The sequence below is a fragment of the Pteronotus mesoamericanus genome, unplaced genomic scaffold (genome assembly GCF_021234165.1).
Source record: "Pteronotus mesoamericanus isolate MK-2021 breed Mesoamerican mustached bat unplaced genomic scaffold, CSHL_Meso_final contig_53, whole genome shotgun sequence".
Taxonomy (NCBI): Eukaryota; Metazoa; Chordata; class Mammalia; order Chiroptera; family Mormoopidae; genus Pteronotus; species Pteronotus mesoamericanus.
This window is the reverse complement of record NW_026555195.1, coordinates 4,949,524-4,974,560: the sequence shown is the minus strand read 5'-3', so window position 1 is coordinate 4,974,560 and position 25,037 is coordinate 4,949,524. Positions and strand designations below refer to the sequence as shown.

Sequence of the window (25,037 nt, the reverse complement as noted above, 5' to 3'; positions counted from 1 at the left end):
CCGTAGAACCCACACATCAATGATTGGATTCACGCCTTCATCTGAGTCTTATGTTTGGCTCCCAGGGATGTGGCAACATAGGAATCTCAGCCTTCTCTTCAAAGAACTTACAATCCAACAGAAACTGGAAACAGAAAAACTGGATGTTGAGAATACTTTTCTGTGAAGAGTGAGGTCCTAAAAACCATCCTTTGGATACTTTTTAAGAGATGGTATTTCTGTTTACTTAGGGAAGACCCAGAGGCATCAAGAACACTCAAGGTACTCTTTTGGAGATAGAAACACTAGAGCTTAAGGGCTGCACTAAAATAAATTCTTGTATCCCTGGAAGAGGACAAAATACAAGGCACAAAATCCAGAATGCAGTCAGGGATGGGGGATGGGTCTAAAGCAGAGTGAGGGCACACTGATGGCACTTCGGTGCCTGGAGATGTATGCTGGCCCTTCCACGTAATTTGATGAAGGGCTAAAAATCATTCCTGAAGATGGAGACGGCATGAAAGACAGTGAGACAGGGGCCTTTCCTTTAGAAGACCAAGGCCTGCACACGTGCGAGAGGAACCCGTATGCTCCAAACCAGGAGTGCAGATGAGGGCAGGGTCTTCACAAATGAACTTCCTCCTTGAACTCCTGGGAAAAGTGACTTCATGTGGGGGAAATAAAAGCAATCATGCTACCAGTAATAATAGGTGGGAAACCACTTCTCAGGATCAATGGCAATGCAGACAGGCAGCTTGGGAGGCCTCACCTCCCTCTTCATCTTGAATATGGACAACTGATGTTTGTTCCATCTGATGTAAAGTGCTAGGCAGACAACTTTAAGGCGAGCCTCTTCCTACCAGACAGTCCCTTCTAGCTCCTGTGTATTGAAATGCATGAGCCACTACTAATAAAATGGTGATTAACATTTCTGCATTCCTCCTTCCACATAAAAGATGGTTAGGATTGGAAATGCACACTCTAAAGTGCTTTAACTAATTGCAAGTTGCAACATATGAGTTAGGATGGAGAAAACTAGGATTGTTCAGCAATGTATGAAACATACAGATCAGCCTGGAGAGGGAAAATGCAATGAAGCCATCAGAGTCGCCAAAAGTGCTTGGGCTTGATCCGCTATCCATTCAGGGATTTCATGGGTGTGTGCTTCAGAATGGTCTTGATTGAGACACGATCTACCCACACAGGACAGGACAACAGCTGGCAGCACCTCCTTTCCTTTGGAGCCCTTGCTAAGGTGTAGCATATCTTGTTCTCCAAGGAACCTCAAACCTGTCCTAACTTGTTTAAAATAAACATCCTTTGGAAATACTTAGTGGAGAAAGATGAAGGCCTGACTGCAAAGAGTCTCCAGCTTCAGCTCAGATTTGGCAGCAGCCCAATGACATCTCTGATCTTCCAATAATCAGTCACTGGGAAAACAGCCCCCCGGTGAGTCCTGAGGTGATTAGTTACTGCTTGGCATGTCTTATCAATTTGAATATAGGAGAGCAAACCTGGACCAGGGATCTGGAAAAATTGCTCATCTCAATTACACTGATCCACAGGTAGATTCTGATTATTCTGCTCCTCTCCCCTTAATCTATCTTCTGTTTCCATAGCAGCTAAAAAGAAAAACCCAGTAAAGTGGAAGCATCTGGCCCAGGTTCAGGTCAAGTCCCCTGGGGAAACGAATCTGCTTGATGTCTCCAAAAATGAGAAGAGGCATCTAAGGCACAACAGAGTGAACTTGAGATGAATGGGAGAAGGCTCTGATGTCAGAGGGAAGCCAATAGCGATTGTGTGAAGACAGGGGTGGGGTGGCGGGGGGAGGAAAAAATGTGGAAAAAAATGAAATTAAAGTAGAAACATTTAGGAGGCTGTGGAAGAAAAGGAAAGCAAAAAACAAAAGGAAAAAGCATAACAGTCCAAGACAAAAGGAGAAGATGCATGGAGGAGAAGGGGAAAAAAGGAAAACACTCAGAAGAGGACAAAGAGCTGAAGAGCCAGAGAAGGAAATGAGAAAAGGCCCCCAACAGGAGACAGAGGAAGACCTGGCTGGGGGAGGGACACAGGGCCTCCTGACATAAGGCAATGAAAGTCGACCTGGGATGATGAATGTCCTGCAGATTCCAGAGGTACAGACTGCCCTTGCACCCAACTGCACTGGGGCTCAGCAGTGAGCAGTGATGGATGGTGTGCACCGTGGTCTTAAAAAGTCTGTCCATTCGGATGGCCCCTCCTTCAGACATGCCCCAGGACCACACTCCATCATGAATGGTCTCATGCACACCTGAAGCCTCCTCCCAGGTTTTGGGCCAGTCCACACCTACGGTCATTTCAAGTCAAGAGACTGGCAGAGACATGACTGGCTCTCTGATCCTTTTGCTCAGAGTGGGAGCATCAGGAATGAAGGCATAGGGACACTCCCAGGCTTTCAGGTCAAACACTGGAAACCTCACGCTTTCCCTGAGATCTCTCTCAGGGCAAATGGTCAATGTGTAAAAGAAAGAATTTGGAAGTTGGGGCCCATTCAGAGCCTGAACTGGTATTTCAAAATGTCCAGGTGATGCACTGCCACATTCAGGAATAGAGGCTGTCTGCCCCAGGGGTGAGTGTACTGCTGGAGGGCAGTGCTCAGCTGCAGCCTTGTGGGGATTGTCTCCCACAAGGAGAGATGCCTGGCCCAAGGTCACCGCCTTTCTGCAGACAGCCCAAATTCAGCGACTTTCTGCTGGGCTGGTATAGAAGGCCAGTCCCCTCACCTCAAAGAGGGAACATTTTGGAAGGGTCATCCTAGCTTCAGAATTCCCACTGGGTCAGCTGATGAGATAGTCCATGTGACTGCATCGCAGCTCAGCTTCTCCAAATGCCCAACCCTTCTTCCTTCCTTTCCTTCCACAGGGGTTGATTCCAAGAGCATCTCAGACGAACTTCTTGCATGCAATCACCTATAGGGTCAGCTTTTGGGGGACCCAACCTGCAATACCTAGCAAACAACTACCACTACAATTCCTTTAAAATACTTAAACCTTTGCTACACAGCAACACACATATCTTCATGCATGCATCCCTATGTATACATTACACAATGCAATAAGCAATGAAGTTGAGGATCTTTATTCATGTCTCTGCTCAAATGTCACCTTTACAAAGGCCTTCCCTGACCAAATCTCTTTTCTTTCTGCCAGTATATACTGCTCTATTTTCTCATTCTTATCACGACCTGTTATATTGTATATTCAGTGTTTTGGTCATTTTTCTCATGAGAATGTGAGCTTATGAGAACAGGAACTTGTATGCTTTGGTTCACTGCTATATTCTCAGTGCTTAGAAGTGTGCCTAGATTATAGCAAGCACTATGTACTGAAGAAAAAATAAAATAATTTAATGCAACAGGAATAAAAGTTAGCTTAATGATAAATGGCATCTATTTTAAATTCTAAGTTTAACGTTCAATCCATGAAAGCACAAAACAACACTTAGTCTGGTCTGTACAGCATCTAAACATTAAGGCAAAGTAAATTTTGCAATTTAGTTGTCTAAGATTGATCATAGACAAACAACAACAAAACTATAAAACAACTAATGCAACAGAGACCCGGTATTTGGCAATGCTGAAGAAACACAGTTTTGGAAGTTCTCATTTATCATTTTGTGTTTGTGTTTTCTAGCTCTTAAAACAAGCAGCTGAGGAATGCCACCAAAGCTAATTGTCCCACCATCAAATATGGACAGCGAAGTTCTTCCAGAACAACTTACCACCATTTCATGCACCAGCAACTGAGATTCAGTTCCCAGGAACTAGAGAGACCCTCAGGTATGACTGCTGAAATCTTAGAGGACGTGCCTGACTTTCAGAGAACAGCAAATTTCTCTGCAGAGCCACGAGCATTGTTATCAGGCCACCAAAAATGTAAGACCCTTTGGACAAAGCCACCAGCATCACAGCCCCTCCGAGTCATGGCCAGCAAGTCTCCCAGTTCCTTTCATGACTCATTATACCAGGCCGCTCTCTTACCTTTGGGAGAGATGTGTCTCCAGGTAACCGTAGGCTCTGGTCTACCCGTTGCTATGCAGGTGAGGCTGATATTGTTCCCTTCATTAATGGAGATATCTGAAGAAATCTCTACAATTTTGGGAGATACTGTGAAGACAAAAGCAGTAGGAGGAAAATAAGTAGCCTGTGAAACACTTCTTTGTTGTCGTATAATGACAGTTGGCAGAAGAGCCCAGGGACTGAAATACAGGGGTTATAGAAATAAATGAAGAGAAATTAGAGGAATTATCTTAAACACAAAAGAAACATCTTACCTTGAGTTTAGTTTCTATTTCCTCCCATTTAAATCCAAAGTCAGGAAGTTTGGGCAGGAACGGATTCCAACGCAATATTGCAATAACTATGTTCCTCGCCCCCACCCCCTTCCCGTCTGCAATCTCACCTCCAACCCCCTCTGACACGTATTCACAAGTCATTCTCCACAGTGCGTTCAGGGTCGTCTTGATGTAATGCAATTCTGATCATATCACATCTCTCCCCAGATACCTCCAGTTGTTCCTTACTGCCTACCTGATAACATCCAGGTGCTAGAGCATAGCATGAGGTTCAGAATCAAGCATCAACCTATGTTTCCATTAATATTCCCAATGATTCCACCTCAAAGTATCGCTCTATCATCCCCAGTGCATTGTGTCCGACCTGGTCATTAAGCATTTGGGATCTATACTGTCCTCATGTTCTTCCTAGAAACTCTCAGCCATACTTTAAGATCCAAATCAAATGGCACTTTGTTGCAGCTTTTCTGACCCCTACTCCTCTCTGCCCTCATGCACAACTCTAAGTGACTTTTGCTTTTCATCCATATTTTGACAGGCCTGATGGTAAGTAAAAAAAAAAAAAAAGTCAGCTGGCCAGACATCTTTGGTCTCTTTCTCTCTCTGTCCCCTGAATAGATCCCTGCAAAGATGGGAGGGGTTCATTTTAATTGGTAGATTTGGGGACAGGACCCCACTATGTTCAGTTTTCAGTTTGGGAGCCAGACCTCCCTTAGGAAGCTATGTTCTTCTGTGTGTCTCCTCCTCATGTGTCACAGGGCAACGTCCCCTGGCACAGGATCAGCCACAGCACAGCCAGCAGTGTCTATGTACACCTGTCTCATCTGGGAGTTCGGGATTAGGAGCTAATTGTCACTACACATTTAAGCCGAATTCTCCAGTATCATCTTTCAAACTAGTGAATGTGATATTTGGTTCATGTGTGACTATTCATTTGCTTGCCAATTGGTTGATAAAGTAACTCCCCCAACTCTAATCCTTGGCACTTATCCCACTATGTTATGGTTATTGGCTTAGCATCTCTCATCCACTAGACCGTGAGCTTCTTGATGACCTGAGCCATGACTTACTTATATTTATATCCATAGTAAAAGCTCAACAGATATTTATAGGATGGAATTATAATGGTTGTTCAAGGAAACCACCTTCCCAACCTGCCACATGTTTGGAACAACCTCAGAATTGGATCATTAACACACACTATTTTAGTTCGACTGACAGTGGATTTGACTCCTTAATTCTTCCTAAATTTAGTGGTCCCTCCATCCAGCTCCTTTAAGTTTCTTCATGTTAGTGTCTTTCCTTGAATAAGCACTCATCTCAGCTACTGCAGTGTGGGATTCCGGAGCACACGACCCACCCAGTGCAGGATGCCATCTGGCCTGCTGGAGAGCTGAGCCTGAACCTTATCCCCTGTTCCAAGGCCAGACTGCAACCCTCACACGAAACTCAGATTGGCTGGAAATGTCAGTGCTCATCTTTCCTCCACCCGAAGGATTAACCTATCACTCCTAATTGTACTGGATTTCCTCCTTCACAAAAAGGGAGTATCATGCAGATATATTCTTCATTAGCCTTTGTTCCTTTTCCTCCTTCCCCTAAAGTTTTCTTCCATTCCCTTCTGCATGCACACAACTGGAGCACTCATTAATAAGCATGTTTTCCACATTGTTTCCTTATCTTCATGCCACTGATGCAGATTTGGATCACCTAGGCTCTTCTCTCCAACTACCTGTACCCGCTGGAATTGTTCAAGGCCTGGCTGTAGTACCACCCCTTCTATAAGGTCTCCTAGGTCATCTCCAAAAGGACACGACCTTTACTTCTTGGGGGTCCCATAGCTTTCTTCAAAACATTTAAAATTAATTCTCTTAGGTTACATTAATCTCATCTTTCTTTTATGTTATGAATTATCTGAATATGAGGTATCGAGCAAGAGCCTTACTCATGTTTTAAAAAATTTTCTGCTGTCCTGAATAAGGTGTCTTTCATAAAGTAAGCACCAATTAATCATTTTAGACTTAAACTTACATCAAGCTTCAGATAGAGAGGCAGTGTGTGCATGTAGAATTGCACACACACTTGCACCATCACAGGTATTTGGTGGGACATGAACAATGGAGCATCAGTGTGGTGAGGGTGGAGGAGGGGCCTTCAGCTCTGTGATCCAGGACTTCTAAGTCATAATATTGCAAGAAAAGTCCACATCATTTGAAAAGCTAGATTGACTCTTCTGGGGCAGAAAAATAATTGATGAGTTAATGATGGAACATCTGATTTGCTGTCTGTCTGTAGGATCTAAATTTCTAAACTTTCTTAGTTCTAAAATAATTTATAGGTGAGATCATATGGTATTTGTCTAGGAACATATAGCAAGGACTCCTGGACAAAACCAAAGGGGAAGAGCTGTGGGAGGGAAGGAGAGAGGGGGCAAGGGAAAGAGGTGGGGGGGAGGCAGAGACAAATGTATTTAAAAAGTAAATAAATAAAAAAAAAATAAATCTGTGCTTAAGATCTTGAATTAAAAACATGTTCCTTAAAAAAAAAAATAAAATAAAATGAAAAAAAATAAAATAAAATCATTTAAACTGGATGGATTTTATTCAGAGTTGTAACTGCAGCATTCGCTTCTTGACCCGGTGCCTGCTCAGTCTACACATTTCCCTGCCCTGCTCCTGCCCATTCCTGGCACCCGTGTGGAGCTGCCTGCTTCTTGGAGGATAGGCTGCCAGTAGAATGACTGTGTTGGCCTTGCAGCCATTGCTTCAACTGCGCAGGTAAGTAATTTATTGATCTGTAAAGCACTCCAAGATGCTCAGCAAGGGATTATGTCACACCAACGCCCTGCCATAAAATAAAAAATGATGGACTTTGTGAACACAGGGTGATTTAGGGTTTGTAGTTGGAAGTGTGCTTAAAGTACATTTTAAGTGGAAATCAGGCTGGGTAATGAATTACTTTTGCATTGGAAGGGCTTACTGGGAGTTCATTTTCCTGCCTTCTTACATGATAGCTAATCTGCTAATCATACACTAGAGAACAATGGACAGTCCCCAGGTAGAAGAGAAGGTGGTTTGGGCCAGAGCTGTCAGTAAAGTAAGTATATTAAATGAGACAATCACACCTCATCCTTGGAAGAATCATCTAGAATTGTCACCCTCCTCTAACAATTGGAAAGTATCCAAATCATGAAATAGAAGTTGGTGAAATGCTTTATGTCCTTTTAATCCCACCTGTGAGTGTAACACGAACATGGACAATTTCTCTTGGGTAAGTTGCAAAGGCCAACCATTCATGGCATAGAGCTGAGGGTTTGACCAACTATCAGAACTAAAGCAGCCTAGAGTCTTTGATGCTAGGGGATTAGAAGTATCATTTTCTAGGTAGCATCTTCTAACACACTGTCAGTATTTAAAATTGAATTGAATTGATAAAGCTGTCCTGTGGTTTTAGCTAATCCATGTTCATGAAGAAATTCTGATCAACTGAGAATGGCTTTCTTGTGTTTTTTATATTTTCCCATGGATACCTTCCGCATCTTACCTCTTTTTATTGTGTAGACTGTTAGAAATGTACTAGGATTGCTTTGTTTGTTTTTGTTCATTTGCTCACTCACTCCTTCGTTCATTCAACCGTCCATTCATTCATTCATCATGATCTATTGATTATTTCCACATACTAGCATTGTTCACAGTGTTGAGAACATAATGCTGAAAAGGACACAGTCCTTGTCCCCAAGGGATTTGCAATCCAGCAACGTAAACACAGATACAGAATCATGCATATCCCTTCAATGTCTTGTGACATAGAAAGACAAAGGGTTGAGATAATGCAGAGGAGAGACACCTGAGCCAACCTGGAGGTGGATGCCATGAAGGCTTCTTGGGTATGTGACGCCTGAGCTAAGCCCGAGAAGATAAGTGAAAGTTAATTCTGGGAAGAAAAGGAGAAAAGACATGCTATGCAAAGAAGGCCTCACCAAAAAAAAAAAAATCACAGTCATAATCATTAATATAAGAATAGCTGTTAATGGAGGCTGGGCCTCAAGTTATTCAGTAACCATTTAGTGAACACCTATTATATACACAACTGTGGGTTAAATATATGAATGGTATGCAGAAATATACAATTGTTTGGGCTTTTGTGAATTTACCATCTGTTTGAAGAAATAGTGCATGTAAATATCCCAGGAATTTGAATAACAAAGCAAATTTTTTTCATGCAATAGCATGTGATTGAATGTTAACTGAGGTACAAAAATCAACTTCTCTGACTTCCTAGAAGGAGGATCATAGCAGGCAGGAGTGTCAGAGTGGCTTCTGCTCTGATAGAGGATCTGTCTTGGACATCGACAAGTGAGAAACAGTTGCATAGGCAGAAAACGAAGAGCTGTTTTAGGCAAGCCAGAATTGAGTGGGCAAAGAAGGGAAGGAAGAGACCCATGACAGGTATGAAGGTATGAAGTCTATATTACAGAAGGAGTGGTGGAGACCTTGGCTCTACTTTGTTCAGACTGGGTAACCTTGGTCAGTTACTTGACCTCTCTGTGCCTTACTTTTTCATCTATGCAAGGGGACTGCTAGTTACATGCACTTCAGAGAGATGCTTTGAGAATGTAAGGAGTAAGTTTATAAAATGCACTTAGAGAAGCTCCTAGAAATAAAAAGTGCTCAGTAAGTGAGTTTTGTATTGTATGTGCTTGGCAAACGTGTGTAGTTTCAACATAGATGGATGATCAATAAATTTTAACCAACTCAAGGAAGAATAAATATGTCAGAGCCTGACTATGAATGGCTAGGTCCTGGATTTTAACTCTATCCTGAAGGTAATGGCAGCATTTACAATTTTAAAAAAATATATAATTCTATATATTTTAAATGTACTTTAAGCAAAATAATCTAGTAACAATGTATCAGAGTAAGTAGAAGAGACAGAAACTGGAGTCAGAGAAAATCAATCTGGATGAGTGCTACTCAAGGCCTGAATTAAATTGTTGGCTCTATAAGGATGGAAAGAAAGGGATGGATTTGAGGGTATTGCTGAGGAGAACCCGCTGGAGCTTGACGGTGGCCTGGGTGCGGGGGACTAGGAATACCAAGTCCCATATGAATACCATTTTGTTCAAGAGCAGCTGGATAGCAGACCCCTGGGTGTTATAAGGAGAACTATTCTTGGGGAGAACATACATTGGATTATTTTGATTCTGTTTGAGACACGTTAGGGTAAGATGCTAAGGGGAAGTATGCAGACAGACAGACTAGTCTGTCAGCCATTGGCGTTGTACAATCAAAGGTCTGGGGTGAGGTCTGAGATCTGCCAAAATTTCATGGTTGCTTAAAAGTGGCCGCTGGCTGGTTTCCACACACATGCACGTGATGTCTCTGTTGACATTTGAGGCCTAATGTAGAAAACATCCAGATACCAAAACAGGGAGACAAGGGACTGGTTAGTTCAGGTTTGGGAAGAAAGGCAGAAGCCTGATGAACCACACTGGACAGTTTCCCATTTATACATTATGCCAAGGTTTAATCTGGCTTGTATTGAATTTTAATTTAAATGTGTAAATAATTAAATAACATAATTATTAAAACAGTATTACAGAGAACTTCTCCACTCTTGGTTTCGCTTTCACTGCCCAGGTGTTAAGTTTTAATAATTATGTCATTAATAAATAGCAATTTGCTGTTTTTAGCACACAGTAGAAGATAGCCTATTAAATCCAAATTAAGATGCTTTATTAAGCACTGCACAGTCCTGTGGGGCTGAGAATGCACATAAGCTGCTTGGACCAGGTTGCTCTGCACAGCGCAGGCAGGTCTCTGCCTTCCCGATGCCTTCCTCCGCTGCCAGCGGCATTTCTCCTGCTGTTCCATCTCTGTAGTGAAGATCTGAGATGCCCGTGGCAGTTTGGTAAGTTTTCACAGCATGAGCCGCCTCACTGCGATGGTCTTGGGACCCTTGTCCTTACGGAATTACAAGGACCCCCCCGGAGTACTCTCAACTGTCCTGATTTCCAGACTCCACACAGAGACTCTTGCACCTATGTCAGCAGCCTGGTGCGTATTCAATCTGGATCAGAAAACTCTTAAAGAAAATACTAAGCTGATGTTGGTTTGTGCACTAATCCATCTTTTAACACTGACCACTGTGGACCAACAGGAACTCCAGTGCAAAGTTGAGTTGCTAAGGTGTGAATTCAGGCTATGAAAATTACGCTTCACCTAGAACATCCCTTCTCTCGTCCAGACCAAGCAAAGAGGTAAGGCCATCATGGAGCATGAAGACAAACACCTTCTTTGGCTTCAAAGATCCTCTGCATGCAGAGACCACATCGTTCCCCTTTTCTCATTCCACTCACCTCCTTTCTCGCCGAGACACCAAGCCAGTCCCTGACTCAGGTCCTTTTGCTTGCTTTTCTTCCTGCTCCTTGCCTGTCTTATGCGCCAAGCCTTGGCTCCTCTAAGAAGCCTTCCCTGATTGCTTTGTCAAAAGTAGAACCCCTCCATACTAGTTTAACTGTCTGTTCTCTCAGATAAAATGTGTCATCGGTTGTTTTGTTAGTTGGTGTGTTCAGCACATACCATGATGTCTGGCATAGTTTGTGTTCCACAAATATATTTTTTTTTAATGAATGAGTGTATTTTTACAAGGCTATATGAAAATGCAAATAAATTGACATGACTAAACTTGCTTAAGACCTTTATATGGCCTCCAAAGACTCTCGATCTCTACAGTAATGTTGACAGTTACCTCTTGTTAAATACCTGCTGTATAGCTGGTGTTTTGTATATATTACCTTTTGCTTTATTTTACATCTGCATTAACCTCACAAGTAGATATTATTTCTAAGGAGACCAAGTGTCCTGGTTTACCTAGAACTAAGGCGTTCCCCAGGTTGTGGGTCTTTCAGTACTGAAGCCAGAGAAGTTTCAGGTAAATGGGAAAGTGATGGTCACCCTAATTATTCCCCTTCCCACATACTGCAAAAATGGTTCTTCCATTTAGAGAGGTGAAGAAGCTTGTTCAAGAACATTTAATTAAAAATTGCAGAGTTACAGGATTTTTATTTTTTAATGAGGGACTGCGTGAGTTAGAAAATAAATACACACAGAATCATGGATACACACATAAAAAGATAAATCAAATACACACACACACACATACACACACTCATACATTATAAATCTCTGCTGTGCACTAGATATTTGACAAGGTACTTGACTCCACTGATTGATTTAATCTCACAAGAAACCACTGAGGCAATACTATGATTTTTCGTATTTACAAATAAACTAAGGCTTACTGAGATTTCAGTGGTTTTCTCCAGGTTACCCAGGTATCAAAGGTGAGACCTGATCAGAGTTAAGTCCATAGAATGCAAATTCTCCCCACAGTGTTCTTGCAGATCCATACAGCCACCTGCATATCTGTTCCTCCCCAAGCTTCCCTTTCTAAAACTCCACGTGAACATCTTTACACCCATGGTACAGTTAGGAAAGGGAGCCCTCTCTGTTTATTGCATATGGAGTCATTCTTTTAGTAAAAAAGATTTTATTAATTTATTTTTAGAGAGAGGGAGAGGGAGAAAGAAAGGAAGAGAAATATCAATGTGTGGTTGTCTCTTGTGCGCCCCCTGCTGGGAACCTGGCCTACAACCCAGGCAACATGCCCTGACTGGGAATCAAACTAGTGACCCTTTGATTCTTGAGCCGGTGCTCAATCCATTGAGCCACATCAACCAGGGCCATATGGTGCAATTCTTTATCAAAAGAATGTATGGGAGGTGTCACGAATATATACTTTGAGCCTTTCCCTCCAGGACAGCTCCAACCAGAGGCAACAGCGTGCTGCTGTGCCCTGCAACCAGGCGTTCCCGGCTGTCTCTGGACTGGAACATCAGTCAAAAAACCCCACTGTGGAGTCCACTGAACAAGGGGCTCATTTGGTTTCTTTTGACTGTGAAGACTACTCAGTTATTACTTCCACTTCTGTTCTTCATTTTGGCCTTCCTTCTTTCTTTCCTTCCATCTTTCCTTATTCCGTCTTTCCAACAGAAGCATTTGTGTGACAGAATGTATAAGCAGTATCATGGGATCTAGGCTGCAGGTTCAATCCATGGTCAAAGCACATGCCTAGATTACAGGTTTGATCCCTGGTGGGGGCTCATACGGGAGGCAACCAATCAATGTTTCTCTCTCATATCAATGTCGCTCTTTCTCTCTCTCCTCGCCTCTATAAAATCAGTAAAAACACCCTCAGGGGAAGATTAAAAAAAAAAGAGCCCTCAGCTTTGCATCAGGAGATGGGGTATAAAGCTCAGACACAACAGTTACTAGTTGTATAAACTCATGCAAATCATTAAGCTTTGATTATTTTAATTCTGTTGATACCATTTTGCTTCTTAAATGCTCTAAGGATTGAGGGGGAAAAAAAAGCTCTAAGAAATAATGTTAAATATGAAGTGCTATTCAAATGTGATTTATTAGGGTTACTAAAAATGTATACCTCTGGACATTAGGGGACATAAGAGGAGAAATACAGACATTAGGTGCAGTGGGGGGTGGCTTTGATTCAGAGGTCGAGAGGAACACGCCTCCCCCGTCTCCCACGCAGATGCCAACCCCTACTTCAGATGTACTAGTGGGTCTGAGATAAATGGCATAGTACGCGAGGGCACAGGGTGCAGCCCAGGACGGGGACCCTCTCCCTTGCCAGCAATGTGCTTGCGGCTTCCCGTTCCCAGAAGGGACAAGTCAGATTACATTCAATATCCCAAATTAGATTCTGAACATGCAGAGGACTCCTCGGTGATGTGGCTCCAGGCAGATCACTGTTTCTTTTACCAGAACCCTTTTGTCATTTCTTACATCTCTTTCTTTCTCTGTCTCCATATTAAAACCATTCATGTTTGCTGGAAAATCACAAAGCCTTGGGTGAAAACCTAGAGATTTATTTGGGATTAGTCATAAACCACTGGTTCTGAAGTTTGGAATGTGTTCCTTTCAGGAGGAGCTGAAATGTGGAAGGAAGTTTTTATGAGCTCTGCTGCCTGACCCAGTTTAGTCATTCCTGATAGAGACATAGGAGAATGAAGCAAATCCCCTGCTCTCCTCACTCCCTGCTTTCCTGCTTCTGGGCACATTAGTGTCAACTGAATTTCCCAGCAACCAACCTGTGTTCCATCATATCTGGCAACATCCAAGAAATTGCTAAGACACCTCTCTTTATCAGTTGTTAACTGTGGAAACACAGGGGAATTATTGCTAATCATGATAAGGATTGATAATCATGATAATCTGACATCCAGACAAGACTGGTTGTTTTCCATAAACGACCAGTATAATGGCACACGCTCTGGGCTACATGCGCATGACTGGCTTCGTGCCCCGGCCTCCAAACTGGCCCAGCTCTTTAGAAATGAGCTCCTGAAAGGAGGGGGCAGTCGGGGAAGGGAAGGAACACTTTCTGTGCTGAGCACTTTGCTGGGGGGCTCAACATTTTTGCTTCTGCCTCTTAAATCCTCACAAGAACTCATAGACATTATCCCCATTGTTCAGGAGCAACAATGAAGCTCAGCGAGGCTAAGCAACTAACCTCATCACACCAGAAGTCAGACAACTGCAGACTCTCTAATAAGGTGTACCAGAAAAGTTAGCTAAACTTGACACGCACTAGAGGGTCTCAAAAAAATTTTAAAATGTTCCTACCAAGAGGGAGCCAATTAATAACCTGATGAACCTATATACTTCCATGGGGTGGGGAGGAGGCAGAAACCCAGGACAGAATTACTTTACTATTATTATTCCTTGAGGAAGAAAACTATATTTATTGAACACTTAATAAGTACCAGGTACTTTCCATACATTTTCCCATTTAATCCAGAACACTAAGGCTTTTTAAATAGCTAATAACGTACTCAAAGCCACTAAGCTAGAAAATGGCAGATCTCAGTCCCAACCTTTTCTCTTTTTTTTTAAATGAATTTATTGGGGTGATATCGGTTAGTAAAATTATATAGGTTTCAGGGGTACAATTCGATAATACGTCATCGCACACTGACTTGCATGTTCACCTCTCCAAGGCAAGCCTCCTTCCATCCTTAGTTATCTCCCCGTTATCTTCTCTTACCTCCCCTACCCCCCTTCCCCTCTGGTAACCACCACACTGTTTGTCTATGAGGCTTATTTTTTCTTAATCCCTTCACCTTTTCACTCAGACCCCCGACTCTCTCCCCTTGATAGCTGTCAGTCTGTTCTCTGTATCTTTGAGTCTGTTTCTCTTTTGTTAGTTTCCTTTGTTCATTAGATTCCACATATAGGTGAAATCATACTGTATTTGTCTTTTCTGACTTATTTCACTTAGCATAATACCCTCCAGGTCAGATCCAACCTTTTCCTACAGGGTTTTGGGATCAAATGAAATATGTAGGTATAATTAAAAGCACTTAGTGAACTGCTAATCACTTTACAAATGAATGCTATTGTGATTAAGATAATGCAGAGTTCAATCAATTAGTGGTAAACAGCCTAATTATCTATTGTAAAAACCACCCTGGAATTGCTGACCAGGATTTCTTTATAGCACACCTGTAGCATCTTGTGACATGCACAATTGCTTCACACGCACCTCACAGGTAGGGGCTAAAAAAGGAGTTTTGATCCCTCATGTTTCTAACTCCTCCTCACCAGGAATTGTTTATTCCTGTTGTTCCCATGAGGCAGAGCTTTGCCCGATCCTTTGGGGCTTGGCTTTGAGGCCTCCTTAAAGTTTCTTTTATCTCCATGGCATCTAGCATCTTACTATGTCTCTCTCTTCCCAAAGCAAGAAAGCAGCTAATGTCCATGAAACTCAAAAGACTGGGTAAGAAAAGCTATGCAACTGCCTCTTTTACTTTTTTTGACATCCCGTGCGCCATCAGCTGTTTCTCTCCTTCAGAAAGGCTTTTTCCCCAAACTCCAAAAGGTCTTCTGAGAAAGGAGGCCCAGACCCTGCTCTGGCCCAGGACACAGTGTCAGGCGCCCCGGCAGCCCTGGACTTAGCTGGAGGGATGCTTTAGACACATGTCAGTTAGAGTCTGCAGTTCCTGGAGTCCTACTTTCTTTTTATAATTACTTTTTAAAAGCATTTCATTTATGTATTCTTTTAGAGAGGGGGACAAAGTGAGAAAGAGAGGGAGAGAAACTTCAATGTATGAGAGAAACATTGATTGCAGGCCCCCAACCATGGATCGGCCTGCACCCCAGCCATGTGCCCTGACTGCGAATTGACCCAGTGACCTCCCGTTTCATAGGCCAGCACTCAACCGTTGAGACACACCAGCCAAAGCATTTTTGACAGGGGTCGTTTTTATCTAAATGCAGGAAAAGGCTAGCGAACTCTCCTTTAGAGATGTTCCTGCTTCTGTTCCGAACCCACCTTGTAGAGAGACCTGGTCTTTCTGCAACAGTCAGCACCTTCACCGACCCCAGCAGGAAGCCCATGTTTCTCCACCTTGAGACAACCCAAGTCAACTAGCACATGCGTGTACATGGCATTGTAATCTCCTGGGCTGCCGGCAACACTCCTCTGAGCTCACACTCCTCTGCCGCTCAGCTATACCAGGTAGGCAGGTGCCCCCGCTTCCTGACTCCCAGGCTTCCCCACCCAGGGCATATGGAGGCAGCAGGGCAGGGCCAGACGCCAGATCCTGGTGTTCCTGGCGCTCCTGGTACTGCTGGGCTCAGCTCAGCAGAGGCCTGCGTCTCCAGGCTGTGGGTCTGCTGGCTGCTGACAGTGCCAAGCTCACTCCCACCTTCAGCTGCCTCGATGGAGTCGTCAGCACCTTCATTCCCAATTGCCTACAAGCACTGGCAGTTACGCACTCAGACACAAGCTTTAGAGCCATGGGAACAGGGGATCTTGCTGGCTGCACAGGCAGGTTGTGGTGACGTCCTCCTCACCTTATCCTGGGTGGCAGCAGGGTACCAATTCTTCCAGACTCTTCGTTTTCACCCCAAACACCTACAAGGCTAAGTTCCTAGGAAGGTAGACAGCCTCGAAGGGACTGTCTGCCTCTCTCCATCTGAGTACCAACGTGGCTTAAGCTAAATCTTGAAAACCCGAGTTACACCTACACTCCTCATACCATTGTCTCTGAGAATAATTTCAGCCAAGAGGAAGAAACATCTCATTATCCAGCCTTGAATCCTGAAGCCCAGGAAGTGGGCCCACTGCTGTCCAGAGCAACTTGTCAGTTGCTTTTAAACTTATTCTTCATTCTGAAGCCTTATTGCCACTAAATCCCTCATAAAGGTGAAGGTCTGCAACAGATCAAGGAGAAGCTCTCCCTGTCTAGTGCGAGGGGTGGGGAGGCAGGCTAGTCTCTTTCAAACTACAAGTTTCCAGCCCGAGTACTGGCTCTGTTAATCCCCTGTGAAATGTCACCGTGCTGGAGCAAGTGAGAGAGTGCAGCTGGGGGAAGAAAGAAGTTTCAACATGACTTCTTGTTAATACAAAGCTTGTCAAACACATCACCTAGAAATACCGAATGTCTTTATTAGATTCTTTCATCTCCCCCCGAGACTGGAGGGACGGAGCCGGTTGCTTCTCGGTGGGGATGTCGTCATCCCGAAACTAATTAAAGGCTACACAGGAAGCTGGGTCTCTCGCACTCCTGAGAACAAAATGCAGTGGCAACAGAAGTAATACATATATCAATATATATTAACAAGTGAACTTTATATCAAAAAGGGAAAGTTGGGAATTTGACAATAACTCTACTTCTCCCTCATCAGCTCAGGGCAGATGGAAGCGGGCCCCACAGGATGTGGGTGAATTTCGACAGGACGTCATCTACTCCCCAGCATCTCACAGGAGGGAGTTTCCCTCTTCCTGGTCCAGAGGGGTGGACAGTGTCTGACCGCTCACAAGGGGAAATTGTACGGTCCTCATGCCAGCATCTGCCCTTACCCTGAGCACTGCACAACTTTCATTTATCTGTGCCAACAAGAAGCCTGGCCGCCCAGCCCAAAATATGTCCAATCACAGAAAGGCATGTGGGCACAGACGCTGCACTTTGCGCCTGACAAAAATGCAGACCCTAAGTCCCTTAACATGTTCTACCATGGAATATACCTCCCCCCCAATGAATTAGGCAGACAACTATTCGGCCACACTTTGCAAACACACAAACTCTCTATCTGTGACATTTTCTTCATTCCTACGTCCAACTGCTGATGCTTCATGATGTTTTATGTTGCATTACTCAGAGCTGTTCTAGAACAAAATTAAAAAAGTCATACATTGTCACTCATTTAGAACTAATCCTATAGCCACTCGGACCATGGCTGCCCCAGTCTGGCATAACTTTTCACTTTCCTGACTCCACACCTTTGCCTAGGATGCCTCGTCTGCCTCTTACCAGACTCGCTTCTCAGCACCACTTGTATGAAACACGGCCCTTTGTTTAAGTCTCAGACAAATGCCCCTGTGCCCCACCAGGCTGTTTCTGGCCGCGGCCTCCCCGGTACCTGCACAGCTGGGCTTGTCTCTTCCTGCCTTGTACTCTGTTGATATCTCAGCACAGGATTCGCATGCTATTTACAGCTGCATTCTCCTCTGTTCCCCCAGTTGGCAAGGGCTTTAAGGTCTGCCATCATAACCTCGCCTTTGTGTCTCCAACAGTACCTGGCCCTGTACCTTCCCTGGAACAGACTCTTATTGGCTGAGTGAACAACTGCGATGACTGAATTAATTTAAAAGTTCAAATGTATGCTGGCTCCCACCATGCACAGAATACAATTCAAAGTTCTTGGTTTGAGATATCAGGTGACCCCTACTCTCCCACATGCCTTTCTACTCTTCTCTCTAATTATTCTTGGCCAAAATATCCATCTCTCTCTACATTGGCATGAATCGATAGGCACTAAAGGCCGTCTACCAATCTCCTGAGTGTCATTGCAGCGGAGAGCTCAGGCTCTAGGGCCAATCAGACTCAGACTCCAGTCCCGATCTCCTCCCTATTAGTCATGTATTTTTGAAACAGCTAGCTTCACCATGTCCTCAGCTGCAAAGTGCATGCAATAATAATACCTAATGGGGCCGTTATGATGAGTAATTAAGATAATTCATATAAAATACTAAGCACATGGCAAATGGTCAAAAACAGAAACACACACACAAAGAAGCTTGCATGGTCAGCGCTCCAACTAAAATGGTTTTGCCCAATCTCTGTGTAAACAAATCCAAGGTGCTACATCTTGCTAAATCTAGTGGTCAATTTTTGGTCCTTGTTATTATTAATTGCTCAGCAGCATTGGACCCAGATGTATACTTCCTTCTTTAGCCAGGCAATATCACATTCTTCTTGTTTTCCTCCTGCCTTACTGGATACTCCTTCTCAATCTTAAACTCTAAATGTTGGCATATTCTCTCACTGGGCAATTGTTCTCTCCTCTAACTAAAATGCTATCCTATGTTGGCTGTGGCTTTATCTACTATCAAACAATCACGGTTTCTAAACCCACGTCCCAGCCCTCCCTTCTCCTTTTCCCTCTCTTACATCCAATTCTGGATTCAACACTTTTTAGCTGTGCGGAAAAGGACCTGATTTTTTCTCTGTTAAAAAAAAAAAAATTATCTAATAATTTCCTTTCCTATAGGGCTATTCTGAGCACTCAATGACTCCATACACATAAAGAGCTTATAATGATATTGAGCATATAGTATGTGCTCAATACCAGACAGTGATTTAGCCCATTTGTCATTTTTATTTAATTGTTCAATAGACAAATTCACTTACTATGTCCCAAACAAAGAGACTTATGAGTTCCTTGCCTCCTTGTCCTAATCACCCTGACCTAGTTAATGACATCATCAGCTACCTGCCTGCTCAAAACAAAAGCACATGAACCATCCATGATCCCTCTCTTCCCTTTTATATCCTTAAGTCCTGTTGGCTTTATATCAGAAATAACATTCATGCTGACTTGATATTATTCTCTTCCCTCTTACTACCCATGTCCAATATCTCTTCTCTGGTTTTTCTGTTTCTACTATTTACACAGTCTATTCCCTGCTTCATAGCTGGAATAATTAAAAACAACTTAACTCAGATAATCTCACTGTCTGCCTAACAACTTCCATTGGCCCCTGGTTGTACTTAGAAGGAAATTCAGAGTGCACACCTGTGACTTTGAGAGTTGGCACACTGGCCAATAAAGACAGATGAACTCTGTTTTTATTGTGGACTACTTTGCCTAGAATTCACTCAGTTCCAGTACCATCAGTTGCCTTCTGTTCCCTGAAGGCGCCAAGCTGGCTCCTCCCTCAGGCCTTTGCAGTCTCTGTTCGTTCTCCTGAACTGCTCTTTCCTAGATAGTCATGTGGTAAGTTGCTTCATTTCAATTGTCACCTGACCATGCTCTCTGAAATAGCCCCTGGCCCATCCCATTGCTCTGCTTTAGCATTTTGTTTGGCACATCCCCATTCCCTCAAATTGTCATGTAGTTGTTTATTATCTGTCATCTGTCTCTTCTCATGAGACTGTAAACTGCAGAACAGAACCATATCTATATCTCCCCACTCTTCCTTGTCACCTAGAACAGTGCCCAACATGTATTAAGGACTCAATAAATATTTTTTGAATGCGTAAACTTCCTCTTTCAGAATCAGTTCATTCTTTCTTTGCCCTTGTGCAGTCCTCTGTTCAATCTCCCTTCGCGCGGCACTATCATACTGTCCTGGTAGCTGTTGGTACACACACCTAGCATCCTCACTAGAATGTAAGACTTATAAAGGACAGATCTGTAATATTTTTAACTCTTTTCTGTGTTTCACCTTGACATCTCCCAGCATGGAGCAGTATTCCTTGTGAACAGTAGGGTACAACAAATGATTGTGCATTTGTATGTTTGAACTGATTCATACATTTTATACCTCCCGTGGCTCTATGTTATTAAAAGACACATTTCTGGTAAAAAAAAAAAAAAAAAAGTTTCCGTGGCCTAACTACTGACCCTGGGATGATTAAACTGTTATGGCCACGCACACCCCAAAGCCACACCGATGCTCTGTGCATCCATGCACGTGTGCACACACACGTCTAGTGTGAATCAGAGGGCAGGGCAGCTATGTTTCCCATTACAAAACTCTCTGCTTGTCATAAAGCCAGAGAAAGTGTCAACATGCTTTTGAGAAGCCAAGTTCTGTTTCTTCCTCTAAGGCACTAGGACATCAAAGAAAACAATGACCTACCAGCTACTCTTCTTTCTCTGAGAACGTTATGTTGAGTAACCCAGAAAAGCTAAACAAAAAACCTGTCACTGGGCAATGAGTTAAAAATAGGTCTGTGCAACTGAGGATAAATCAGTCACTTTAGTTCTCCTCCCCAGAGCCAAGCATCTTCAAGGAACATAGGACAGGTGTCTCCAGGCTGAAGTATTGGTTAAAAAGCTGTCCTTTAAATTACATTTGGGCTATTTCTTTTCTGGCTGGCTGTATTTTTTGGTGATCCATCTAGAGGCTTTAAAAGACACACAGAAAAATAAATCTCAGTTCTATTAAGCACACATTGTGGACTTGCATATTTGTTCTTATCTTTGGCCTCTCTTCATTTCTTTCATCCTCTGCTCCCCCGATCTTTCCAATGCCATCCAACATCGGCACCAGAAAAAGTATAGGATTATTCAAGACATGGATACTAATCTAATTCCCTGTAATTGCTATTCATCATCATGTAGGCTTCTTTTATTAAGCTCTAGCGCTCACACCTCACATATCCTTTAACTCCAGATAAAAACTCATACATGCTTATTTCCAGAATCATGATGGTCAGCAAAGGAGTCATCTCCCATGTACAGTGTCAATCAGAGAACCGGGATCAACAGGGACAGCCAGGGGTACAATGCCCTGGGTCCAGAATAGATTAGCACGAGCTAATGCACTGCCTTCATTTGAAATCAGGCACAGGCCCCTGCTGAGAAGAATCAATATTTAATAATTGTGAGATACAGTTATGCGTATGAGAAGGGGTCTCCTTTCCACCCATGTGGGGAACTGTTTGCAACAACATTGCACAGGCAGCCTCTCATAATGTCTGGCACTAGTTCCTCTGGCAATTTCTATTTTTATCAGTGATGCTATCTACTTCTAAAATGCATAATAAATATAATAAGCTAACCCCCAGAAGATATCTGGCCAGACCAAGTGGTTATGGACCACACGAGTTCATAAAGGCGGCGAGTGGAGTTTTCCTAACTGGAGATGCAGGCCACTGAGGGGGCTCTGGAGTCTGGGAACAGCTTCATTTCTGAAAGCACTTATCAGTGCAGAATTTGAAAGCAGGCCTCCATGTTCTCTGCGCATGGCGCTGAGAAAGGAAAGACCCTGGCTCCTGCCCGTCTCAGCTCCTCGGTTCTCCATCGGTGGACCGTGTCTCAGTTATTTTTCATTGTGCTTCAGCTCTCTTGCCAATAATCACAGTGGTTTGGGCTAAGCAGAGTTTCTCAGCCTTGGCACTTCTGACATTTTGGGCTGGTGGCTTCTCTGTCAGGTGAGTGCTGCCCTGTGCCTTGTAGGACGTTTAGCAGGATCGCTGGTCTTTACCCACTAGATGCCAGGACACCTCATTCCCTCCTCCCCAAAAGTCTGGACAAACAAGAAAGGCGCCGGACAAGTGTTTCCTAGTAAGTTACCACCACATCCCTCGCCACCCCACAGAACCCTGGGGCTCACAGTTTCGTAGGATGTCCCCTAACTTTCTCTGACTCTGTCCCTTTTCCCCTCTTTGAAAATCTCCACCTAGAAATGCTAGTCAGGGGCACAGATTGCAGCTGTTTGGCAGCTTCTCCCCATGTCCCTGTCCTAGCTGCTCAATCCGGGACCACTTCCCCAGCAGAGACACACTTCCTCCGCCTTCACAGGTGCAGTGTGGCTATGTGTGTTGTCACATTCCTTGGCACACGTCAGCTGCCCCCCGGTCCCCTTGGCTCCAGGGCAGACGCCATGGCCGGAAGTGCCTTCACACTCACAACTGCTCCCAGGGCCCGGCAGTGCCCAGAAGCTTCCCCACTCTTTGCACTGGACCTGCCTCTGCTTGGCCCCATCTCACTGCCCCCTTCTGCAGGTTCCCAGCAATGCAGGGCAGCAGCTGCTGAATGGCTCATTACCGGGGCAAAGTCTTAGTGAGGAGCCTCGGCCCGAGCACTGTAATGAAGCCTTCAATTGGCTAGGAATGAATGCATTAATCTGGGGCCATTAGAGTCTTTTATCAAGCTGCCTAAAATATACTGCCTTTCCGAAGCATACTGAGCAGGCATTTCCCCTACAGGGATATGTGGGAGGAAGCACTACACTGGAGCTGACTAAACCAGAACAGCTAAGAAAAACATGAAGTGGAGGTGGGGGGGGGTGCAGAGAAGCCCGATGCGATGTTGCTGAACATCATGTTTTTTCAGGGTGCCCAAGCCTAAAAAAACCACAGACAAACAAAAACAAAACAAAAAGGAAAAAATACAGATCATACCATCTGAGCAACTTTCTTCCCAGTGAAGACGAAGCAGAAGAGGAGGCGGGTGGAAGCAAGACTCCAAAGGTCCCCAGGTCGGCGTGTCCCCGTGGGGTCACACAGTGAGGTCAGAAAGACCACAGATGCAGCTCCGGTCCCATCGTACACAGAGAGGAGACTGCTCGGTGGGACATATATGGATACTGGCATTCAGGGGCACAGAATGTTCTCCTCGACATGGGGTCAAAACCACAGTCACGCTCAATACCTGTCAGCACCACGCAGCCCTCTCTGAAAGTATGACCTCAAGTGCATGGCATGCCCAGTTAACCAAGCACTAAGATACCTCCCCCGCGCCCCCGTCTAAGGTCATAGGGACCCTGGCCAAGGGCACTGGAACCAGGGCAAAGCTGTGGGATTCCTAGCCGGTACACTTTGATGCCAAAGGGTTGCTATCTCAGGCTCCGTTTATAAAATAAACATTATTACCATTGCCTTGCCTTATGGAGTTTTTGTGAGAACCAAAACAAGCAACTTATGTGATAGTGCTTTCATATCAATAACGTAAAACTGCCAACGTGTGGCTGCAATGCCACAGCCTGAAACCCAGAGCCCCCCGGGGAGGGAGGGAAGCTGCCCGACGCAGTGGCCACATGCAGGGAAAGAGGGCGTCTCTCCCCGATGCTACCATCCTGAACTTAGAGTGTCCTCAGACTAGGCCACACTGGAAGGAGGAGGCTGCCTGACAGACCTGGGACTTGTTGGATTTCCACTGAGCAGCTCTGGGACTATAAGAAACAAATTAATTTATTTGCAGGTCTGCCAGCCATTGACTGATCCCTTTAACTTTGGACCAATTTGCTTGATCATGCTCTCACTATGATTCCTGCTCCTTAAGGGCAGAACATCATAACGAGGTGGAATCAAGGAAAACTCAGGCTCCTCGTAGGAGGTCCCAGTGAGGACAGAGCTATTTGCAATAGCTCAGTCGGTCAAGTTCTGGTCACCAAAAGGCTCCTGCTGGTCTTTCTTTTTGTCCTTAGCAAATTTGGAATCAAGTGGGCTTTCCAAAAGCCTGGGATTTATTGATTTCAATCATCTTCTTTAACCATCTACGACAGAACACTTTAGATTTGACTTCATTCTTCTCCTAATCTCTCATTTCTAGAGTGGAAAAAGGGTTAATAAGCAAGCATGGCCATTATTTTTGATTAGGATGAATCAAGTCCAGTGCCGCTGTCTCCTTCTTAGTGCCTTGACCCATTATTTGCCTGAGCACAAAGCAGATCAACACCAGGAAATCCAAGGCCAAAAATAAAGTGGAAGTTACTGAGCCCTGAGCTCTGCAATCTACCTTGGGCTCCCCCCACCAGCATCCAGAACAGCTGTGCATTGGAGAACTGACTTCCAATCATCTTCCATGCCAATGACCTGGAGCCCTCTTTGGTGATTGTGACCAGCAGATACAAACCATATAGTCAGGTATTCTTTTTTTAAATTACACACACACACACACACACACACACACACACACACACACACACACACGTTTGTTATATACAACAAAAATAGCAATGCCTGCTTATTTGTTTTGGGGTAGATTACCATGGCCCATTTATGAAGCTATTGGGAAGAAGGGAAATGATTATTTGTGGCATAAAAAAATCATATGCAATGGGATAATTGGAAGGGATCAAGCTCTAATTTGGGGTATTGTTTCTCATTAGACAAGCACAGGAAAAACTCTTCACATGAATTATAAATGCAAGTCTAATTTCAGAGTGATGCTGTGATGAAGGAAACTTCTTTTTGTGAGAAGAAAAGTGAGAAGGCAGCATCAAAGGAAACAAGAAAAAATTTACTATCTCTTTCAAAAAAAGTGTGCATGTTTGTTTGTATATATGCCTGTCTATATGCATGCAGACTTCTAAATGCACATACATGTGCATATTGACATACATGCACACACATCCAAGGGATGAGAGTGAGAGCAATAGAGAGAAAAACAGGGAATTAGATGTTTAAGCATAAAACATCTTCCAACATTAAAGACTTAGACTGCTTTTTGTTTTGCATTGTCAAGAAGTTCTTCTATTTCTCTAGCACTGAATAGACAAGACACTCTTTTAAAGGAACTAGGAGGATAACATATGAGATAACAACATAAAGTTGTTACACTGCATAAATAGTCTCAGCCAAAGAATCTGGTGAGCTGAGGTGTAATAATATCATAATCCAAATC

At 43.8% G+C, this 25,037-nt stretch overlaps 1 protein-coding gene across 6 annotated transcripts in view; it reads right to left on the bottom strand.

Annotated features, from left to right (window-relative positions):
- NTM (neurotrimin) overlaps positions 1-25,037 on the bottom strand; it is a 915,694-nt gene that overhangs the window by 110,723 nt on the left and 779,934 nt on the right. For all 6 annotated transcript variants that reach the window (XM_054579464.1, XM_054579469.1, XM_054579465.1 and 3 more), the window contains one exon: positions 3,998-4,123. In XM_054579464.1, coding sequence (XP_054435439.1) covers positions 3,998-4,123 — 126 coding nt within the window. The remainder of the gene's footprint in view (positions 1-3,997; positions 4,124-25,037) is intronic.